The sequence below is a fragment of the Protomyctophum parallelum genome (assembly GCF_964188405.1).
Source record: "Protomyctophum parallelum genome assembly, chromosome: 21".
Lineage (NCBI taxonomy): Eukaryota > Metazoa > Chordata > Actinopteri > Myctophiformes > Myctophidae > Protomyctophum > Protomyctophum parallelum.
Window position 1 is genome coordinate 2252303 of NC_139713.1, and position 9642 is coordinate 2261944.

Sequence of the window (9642 nt, forward strand, 5' to 3'; positions counted from 1 at the left end):
TTTGATGAACGGCCAGATGGCCCCTCCTCCCGCGCGGCCCTCGATGAGCCAGGCACCCCCCATGGGGGGGGCCCCCATGGCGCGCCACCCGTCCCGAGAGCAGCTCATCGACTACCTGATGCTCAAAGTGTCCCACCAGCAGCAGCAGGGGCCCCAGGGGGCCCCCCCACGCATCCCCCCGCACGACACCCTGCAGCAAGAGGTAATGAAGGGGTTAACCCGTTCTGACCTGAGATCAGATTCTAAAAAATGTTCTTCTACATCCTGACCGTTTTCTGAAAAAAGCTATGTTTCTCTGTCAGTCGTTCTTCGATTTTTCAAAAATAGCAGACCTACAAGCTCTTAGCGCGCCACTCAGTGGCGCGCTAAGAGCTTGTAGATCTGCTATTTTTCAATAGCTATAAAGCACGACATGATGCTAACACCAAAATGGGTTCCCGTTCAGAAGGGGTTAATACAGGGTTCCCCAATCAGCGGCCATTTCCTGTCAGCATACTGTACTGTCTGTCCCTCCATAATAAAATATATATATAAAAAATAAAAAGGCGAAAGCCAGAACAAAAAAAAAACATTACAAAAAAACTAAAAGTACATATTATTGCTTTTATAGCAGCTTTAGTGGTATAAAAGTCAATCAGATGTAGTATAATATAATATAATATAATATCCCTAGGAACGCCTCTGCATCACCCAGGATGGACCGCGTGTGGGACTGAATCTGGATCAGTGTTGTTTTCGTCGACTAAAACTAAGACGAAAAATGTCCGTCGACTACCTTTTTCCACTGACTAAAACGAAATAAAAAACTAAATGAAAACGAATCTATGGTGACTAAAACTAAGAGTAAATATACTGACAATTTCGTCAACAAATAAAAACTAGACTAAAATGTTGGGAAGGGACTAGTGGACAAGAGATCCAGTTTTATGCTGGGTTGCATGCTGAAAATAGTAGATATACAATCTGCGACGCGTTGTGAGATTGTATATCTACTATTTTCAGTTTAAAAGTAAAAGTATTTTAAAAGTTTAAAATATGTCATTACAACGACATCAAGGCCTGTCAAAACACATTTTAGTCGACTAAATCAACTGTAGATTTAGTCGACTAAAATCGTATGACATTTAGTCGACTAAAACTAGACTAAACACTAGAACATTCCATGTGACTAAAACTAAGAGAAAACTATTCAGGAGACTATGACTAAAACTAAAATAGAAATTTGCTGCCAAAAACAACACTGCTCTGGATCCAATTAAATTAATTTCAAAGGGCTTTATTGGCAGGAGAAAACATACGTTTCCATTGCCAAAGCAGAAAGAAACAATACAACAATACAGCAATACAATCACAACAAAAAATATGTACATTTGAAGGTCAGGATCTTCAATAGATCAACTTCTATGTACCACAAGGTCACTGGATGCAGGGTATAGTGCAGGAATATACACAGTGATTAGTCTTTAGGGTGGTTGTGTTCCATTTGATATCCTTCTCCTATCACAGCAACTCACAAATCTTGCTGCTGTGTTGACTCTGGATCCAATGTGTGTTTTCAACGCTTGTACTGTGTGTGTGTGTGTGCGCGCGTGTGTGTGTGTGTGTGTGTGTGTGTGTGTGTGTGTGTGTGTGTGTGTGTGTGTGTGTGTGTGTGTGTGCCTGTGTGTGTGCGTGTGCGTGTGCGTGTGTGTGTGCGCGTCTTTCATAGATGCGTGTGAAAGTGGAGAAGAATCCCGAGCTGGGCTTCAGTATATCAGGAGGTGTGGGAGGACGAGGAAACCCATTCCACCCAGACGATAATGTACGTACTCCTACTGTACTATTATACTGTACTATTATTATACTGTACTGTTATTACTATAATATAATGTATCCTCCTCTCTGCCTCCAGGGTATCTTTGTGACGAGAGTCCAACCAGAAGGGCCTGCCTCCCAGATCCTACAGCCTGGAGACAAGATCATCCAGGTACCAGTAATATTATTATTATTATTATTAACACATTCCAAGGGGCACGGTGGCTCAGTTGGTAGTGCTGTCGCCTCACAGCTATAGAAGGTCCTGGGTTCGATTCCCGCTCGGGACGCTGTGGGTGCTGGCGGCGTGTTTCCTCCTCCGCGTCATCAGTGCCCATACCCGAAGGCGGGGTTGGCAAAAGGGCCTTTCTGTGTAGAGTTCACATGTTCTCCCCGTGTCCCCTAGGGTAGGTACCCTCACATGTTCTCCCCGTGTCCCTATAGGGTAGGTACCCTCACATGTTCCCCCCGTGTCCCCTAGGGTAGGTACCCTCACATGTTCCCCCCGTGTCCCCTATAGGGTAGGTACCCTCACATGTTCTCCCCGTGTCCCCTATAGGGTAGGTACCCTCACATGTTCTCCCCGTGTCCCCTAGGGTAGGTACCCTCACATGTTCTCCCCGTGTCCCCTAGTGTAGGTACCCTCACATGTTCTCCCCGTGTCCCCTAGTGTAGGTACCCTCACATGTTCTCCCCGTGTCCCCTATAGGGTAGGTACCCTCACATGTTCTCCCCGTGTCCCCTAGGGTAGGTACCCTCACATGTTCTCCCCGTGTCCCTATAGGGTAGGTACCCTCACATGTTCTCCCCGTGTCCCCTAGGGTAGGTACCCTCACATGTTCTCCCCGTGTCCCCTAGGGTAGGTACCCTCACATGTTCTCCCCGTGTCCCCTAGGGTAGGTACCCTCACATGTTCTCCCCGTGTCCCTATAGGGTAGGTACCCTCACATGTTCCCCCCGTGTCCCCTAGGGTAGGTACCCTCACATGTTCTCCCCGTGTCCCCTATAGGGTAGGTACCCTCACATGTTCTCCCCGTGTCCCCTAGGGTAGGTACCCTCACATGTTCCCCCCCGTGTCCCCTATAGGGTAGGTACCCTCACATGTTCTCCCCGTGTCCCCTAGGGTAGGTACCCTCACATGTTCCCCCCGTGTCCCCTAGGGTAGGTACCCTCACATGTTCTCCCCGTGTCCCCTAGTGTAGGTACCCTCACATGTTCTCCCCGTGTCCCCTAGGGTAGGTACCCTCACAAAAACATGCAGTAATCCTGGTCTCTAAACTGCCTCCCCCTGGCCAGCCGGGGCGCCTGATGGAGGGGAAAGGAACTGGTTGGAATAACGTGTTCCTTCCACGCGCTACGTCCAACCAGGGAAACTCCCCCCTGTCAGGCGTAAAGGAGCAACTTGGACACTCAGGCATGAAGGAAGCATGAGTTCAAGTCCGTTGCTCTCCCCTTGTCCCCCATATATGGGGACTAGGTTGGTCTCCCCTTGTCCCCCATATATGGGGACTAGGTTGGTCTCCCCTTGTCCCCCATATATGGGGACTAGGTTGGTCTCCCCTTGTCCCCCATATATGGGGACTAGGTTGCTCTCCCCTTGTCCCCCATATATGGGGACTAGGTTGCTCTCCCCTTGTCCCCCATATATGGGGACTAGGTTGGTCTCCCCATGTCCCCCATATATGGGGACTAGGTTGGTCTCCCCATGTCCCCCATATATGGGGACTAGGTTGCTCTCCCCTTGTCCCCCATATATGGGGACTAGGTTGCTCTCCCCTTGTCCCCCATATATGGGGACTAGGTTGGTCTCCCCTTGTCCCCCATATATGGGGACTAGGTTGGTCTCCCCATGTCCCCCATATATGGGGACTAGGTTGGTGGAGGGTGTGTAGAGCCCAGGATCACATTAGATGATTGACACAGGGGTGAAAAATGGGTTACAAAATCGTGGGATAAAAAATATATATAAAAAAAAAACACATTCCGTTTCGTAAAACGCCTCAGGACGTCTTAAGGATTCAAACCGAGCTGAGCCTTGAACGTCTAGGGACGTCCTAGCGCATCCTCAATGATACGGGGCGAGATAAGAATATTCAGAATTTTTCCTTCTTTTTTTTTGGCCCGTTCGCCTTTCGGCTGCCGTACGCTAACGCTCTGGGCTCATATTACCTTGCCGTTGACTTACATGTTAGCGCGGCGGAAAGAATGACTCGTATCTCCTAATCCAGGGCGCTCTCCGTGGTGATGAACGGATCGATATGCTGCTGGCGCTTCATTTCTGCTCCTCATCCGTCTCTCTCCCGCAAAATATGAACGCTTTTTGGATCATATATATCGTAAAAAATGAAAATGATCGCAATGTAAGCTAGCATTGTAAAGTCAGCTTTTTTATAGTAGATTGTTTAGGGGTCATGGCTTTCAGAGTAAAAGCCCCCCCAGCTGAAAATATGTTCTTCCAGGGACACGGATGCATTCCAGGTCTTAACCTATTTTGGTGTTAGCATTATGTTATGCTTTAGCTATTGAAAAATAGCAGATCTACAAGCTCATATGAGCTTGTAGGTCTGTTATTTTTGAAAAATCGAAGAGCGACTGACATAGATTTTTAGAATCTGATCTCAGGTCAGAATGGGTTAATGATTATAAACGTGCGTGTGTGTTTGTGTGTGTGTGTGTGTGTGTGTTTGCAGGTGAACGGATACAGCTTTGTGAATATGGACCACGGGAACGCCGTGGGTCTTCTGAAGACCTTCCCCTGCACTGTGGACATGATCATCGTACGAGAAATGATCGCTTAGGAGAGACAGACGAGACAAAACACAACAAAACTCTGAAAGAACCTTTTCTTCTCTTTCCCACTGACCTCCCTCCAAAAGAAGAAAGCAGAGATCCGATGGAGGACGACGATTAAACGCCAGAAATATATAACGTTTCACACAACTTGTATTTTTATACATAAGAAGAGCAGAAAGAAGAGAGAAAAAAGAGATTGGTTCTAATAATAACAGACGAGATGTTCCTCTCTCTCTGGGGGGGGGGGGGCGGATTTAAGGAGATTCTTCGGAAAAACTATGTTTTTCTTTTCTTTTCTTTTTTTTAATCAAAATGGGAGAAAACACTGTTTCTCAAACCCCCCCCCTGTGTAACCGTGACAAAGGGCCCAATAAGGGCCCTTTTGGAACCCCTCCTAATATAAAGGAATCCTGAGGGTTTCTTTTTTTTTTTTAGGGTTTGCCTCAAAATAAAACCAAACTTTTTGCCCCGCCACAACTTTTTCCCGCCAACCTTTCCCGCCCCCAAACTGGGATATAACCACTGAATGCAGTGATGCGTACGCGAGGGGAGAAGGAGAAGAATCATTGGTGGAGACCAGCAGCACTGTGTGACACGTGGTGGATTATTTTTTACGGCAAAAAATGATAAAATCAAAAAAGAAAACTAAAAGAAAGAGAGAAAAAAAAAAAAACCTCCCTGAAGATTCTTGACCTGCAGAAAACAATGACTGCTTCTGTACAGAACACCGCCACCATTTGAATTATCTCAATCAATCAACCACCACGACAAAAACATCTTTTTATTACATTTGTTTTTGTTATTTCCGTTGAGAAGATGGGAGACATTTATGAACTGTAGCTTTTGTCCATCAGACCTCCTCCCACCACTAGGGGATCCCCCCCCCCCCCTCTTTCTCATCATCCGATTTTTGCCTTTTTTATTATTAGTTTTAATAACTTTTAATATGACATTTTAACTATTTTTTTTTCTCTCTTTTTAATCCGAAGAGATGAAAATGAAACCACTCGTCATGCGGTGTGTGTGTGTGTGTGTGTGTGTGTTCGGTAGGGGGAGGGGAGGGAGGGGGGGGGGGGTAGCATGTGCTTTTATTTTTCCTTTTGTGAAGACGAATGTAGAAACCGACGTGATGCTTTTAAAACATTTTATATACGATTTAATTTTTTTTGCGAATTAATTTTTTTGATTTCCTGGCAAGAAAGAAGAGTCCAAAATGAGGAGAATCATCATCCACCTCTCTTTATATGCACACACACACACACACACACACACACATGCACACACACACACACACTATGTCCCCGTGACCCATTGAGACCTGAGACCAGATTCTAAAAAGAAAAAAAACGTCTTCTAAATCATGACAAATGATGTGTTTCCATGTCGGTGGAAGATGAAAGGAAACGATCCACACACCATGTTCTGGTGGTACCGCTTAGGGCCGTAGCCCGTCAGAACTTCACCGTCAGAACTTCTTCAGAACTTCACTATGTCGGCGTTGCTCAAACTATTTCATGTCGAGGATCACCAAAACTATATTAGTCGACCCCCATCTGAAAACATATAGTTCCATCATGGGACCCCCCCATGGGACCCCCCATGGGACCCCCCATGAGGACCCCCCATGGGACCCCCGAGAAGCAAAGATATGAGTTAAAAACAAAATAATATATATTCAAAGATCACCACCACGTTTTCACCATAAAAAAAAAAAATAGCAGATCTACACGCTATTTTCCAATAGCTAAAGTATAACACAATGCATAGTTAAAACACCAAAAGGGGTTCCCGCCCAGAATGGGTTAACGCTAAGGTGACACAGATGTGTTCCAGGTCTTAATGGGTTGAAACGTAACTGAACCGCAAAAATGTTTGCCATATCACTTTAAAGGGGTTTTTCACTGTAAAAAAACCCACTTCTGGGGACATTTTAACGTCTACTCTGGCTTCGAGTTTTAGACTTGCACAATATCAGCCTGGTACCATAAAGCAGAGACATGTGTTTTCAACCAGTCTAACATTCACTAGAAGGACAATATCAGTCACCTTAAAGCAGAGACATGTGTTTTCAACCAGTCTAACATTCACTAGAAAGACAATATCAGTCACCTTAAAGCAGAGACATGTGTTTTCAACCAGTCTAACATTCACTAGAAGGACAATATCAGCCACCTTAAAGCAGAGACATGTGTTTTCAACCAGTCTAACATTCACTAGAAAGACAATATCAGCCACCTTAAAGCAGAGACATGTGTTTTCAACCAGTCTAACATTCACTAGAAAGACAATATCAGCCACCTTAAAGCAGAGACATGTGTTTTCAACCAGTCTAACATTCATTAGAAAGACAATATCAGTCACCTTAAAGCAGAGACATGTGTTTTCAACCAGTCTAACATTCATTAGAAGGACAATATCAGCCACCTTAAAGCAGAGACATGTGTTTTCAACCAGTCTAACATTCATTAGAAAGACAATATCAGCCACCTTAAAGCAGAGACATGTGTTTTCAACCAGTCTAACATTCACTAGAAGGACAATATCAGTCACCTTAAAGCAGAGACATGTGTTTTCAACCAGTCTAACATTCATTAGAAGGACAATATCAGTCACCATAAAGCAGAGACATGTGTTTTCAACCAGTCTAACATTCATTAGAAAGACAATATCAGTCACCTTAAAGCAGAGACATGTGTTTTCAACCAGTCTAACATTCATTAGAAGGACAATATCAATCACCAGAAGCAGAGATGTGTGTTTTCAACCAGTCTAACATTCACTAGAAGGACGATATCAGTCTCCAGTAGCAATTATTCTACGTGAATGGGTTTATCGAATGAATATCAAATCGAAATCCAATCTAAACAGTGACTGAAGCGACTTGAACACTCTCAGGTGCACACAGTAGGAGAGAAAATGACCGGTCAGTGTTTTAAAACAAAATAAGCCTCTTATTTTAAAAGCATTGTTTGATCACTAAACCATGAAAGTAGCGCCTCGTCATCGTTATGGCATCAACTCCCTGGGATCAGAGAATAATGAGTCCATGTCTGTTTGTTGTTGAGTGGTTCTCAAACTGTGGGTCGAGGCCCTCCGGTGGGCCCTGACACAAGTCCAGGTGGGACCGCCACGCATCATCATTCAGCGACATAATAAACAATTATAGATTAAATTTACTTCATTATCATGTAATTTGTGGTCATTTCCCAATAGAGGCACATTCTATAACCCTTAAAGAAAATATACATTTATTTTTAAACTCCTTTCAACCCAGTCTCACTAAGTTCTATGCCTGCAATTACGGGGGAAGACATTTTAAATTATTTATATTTAACCCATTCTGACCGGGCACCCATTTTGGTGTCCGCATCATGTTATGCTTTAGCTATTTAAAAATAGCAGATCTACAAGCTCATATCGCGCCACCGAGTGGCGCGATACGAGCTTGTAGGTCTGCTATTTTTTTGAAAAGTCGAAGAACGACTGACATTTTTTAGAATCTGATCTCAGGTCAGAATGGGTTAATCAGACCAGTGTGTGTCCGGCGGAAACCTCGTATGAATCTGATCTCAGGTCAGAATGGGTTAAAAGAAAATCTACAAGCTTTGTGAGCTTTGGCTATTTTAGCTACGAACACAGGTGTTGCTGTGAGATTTTGACTTGCCAGTCGGTGTGCTTTAGACACTACATGTTTGAAAACCACCTTTCAATCTGCCTCTCCACCGTAGTATTATTAATTAGCTAATGCTGCGTTTACACCGTCTGTGGGCTACAAATACAATTGTATGACAAATATAAAGGAAAACATGTAATGCAGAGATAATTAATTTCCCCTTCGTTACAAGCAATGTGAGAGGAAATGATGAAAAAAACACCCATTTACATTATTTGTATGTTTAGAGCTTTGTAGCTGCAGCTGAAGCCAGCTCAACTTGGATTGTAGCTTTCCATTGAAAGTGAACAGTATCTTCGTGAGACTGGCTTCCAATTCAATTCAATTCAATTCAATTCAAAGGGCTTTATTGGCATGAGAAAACATACGTTTACATTGCCAAAGCAATCCATTGGAGATGAATGCTAGGAGTTTGACCAGGTGAAACCAGGGGAGATGAATGCTAGGAGTTTGACCAGGTGAAACCAAAGCATGTTGCTAATGTAGACAATGTAAGGGGCGGGATGGAATCGTCACAACCGATGGAACGGAGCTCTTTTTCCTCTAATGTTTCTAATAAGGGCTTCATCTTTCATTAATGAACTAGACACACTGTAGCAGGGCTGGGCGATATTTGCATCCATAATGAATTAATTATTATGTCCATATCATGATGCTAGATTGTTGTCTGGGATTAGCTTTTTTTTTTTTATCGTGACATGGCAAATGTGGGGTTTTTTGTACTGATTTTAATCACTTAAACCAGCGGGTCCCCAAAGTTTTTTGGCCGTGCACCCCTGTGACCTCCTGACCTAGCCCACCTAGCACCCCCCAACGCTCGGTCTCGTCGTATTTGGCCTAAAATGATATATAAAAAAATTATTATGATTAATCACAGAATATCACTGCACTGAGCGACATGCAGCTGCTGCATACTCCACAGTTTGGGAGACACTAGTCTAGGAAAACTGGCCTCAGATCCTGTGCAACAGGGGCGTGGCCCAGTGCGTTGCGTTTCAAATGAAATGCGAATCAAAAGGCAGGGGCGGGTTCCACATGGAGTGGGCGCTACATCTAAATAAGACGGAAGGGAAACAATTGCTCCTTGAGCGGTGGTGGTGTTCCTACTACAATTCAGTTTGGAATTGGATTCCCTTCGGACTGTTTTCATGGTGTGCACAGACAGTGCTTCAGACCGGAAAGGGGAGTGTCCGCTCAGATTCTGAGCGCAACGTACTTCCCTCACAGGGATACGGTCCTTTTTCCCCAGAAGTCTTTCTCGCCCGCCTAGTGGCGAAAAATAAAACTTCTGGGAACTCAGATTAGGGAGACACTGACTTAAACCCATTCAGGACAGGAACCTCTCATGGTGTTTTAACCCATTCAGGACAGGAACCTCTCAT

At 44.4% G+C, this 9642-nt stretch overlaps 1 protein-coding gene across 1 annotated transcript in view; it reads left to right on the forward strand.

Moving 5' to 3' along the window:
- Positions 1-4645, forward strand: part of erbin (erbb2 interacting protein) — a gene marked incomplete at its 5' end in the record, with an annotated part of 73758 nt that extends 69113 nt beyond the window's left edge. The window contains 4 exon segments of the mRNA XM_083794458.1: positions 1-202; positions 1709-1801; positions 1892-1966; positions 4485-4645. The exon segment at positions 1-202 is cut by the window's left edge and continues 5 nt beyond it. Of these exon segments, the coding sequence (XP_083650584.1) occupies positions 1-202; positions 1709-1801; positions 1892-1966; positions 4485-4592 (478 nt within the window). The 3' untranslated portion in view covers positions 4593-4645.
- Positions 4646-9642: the final 4997 nt, after the last annotated feature.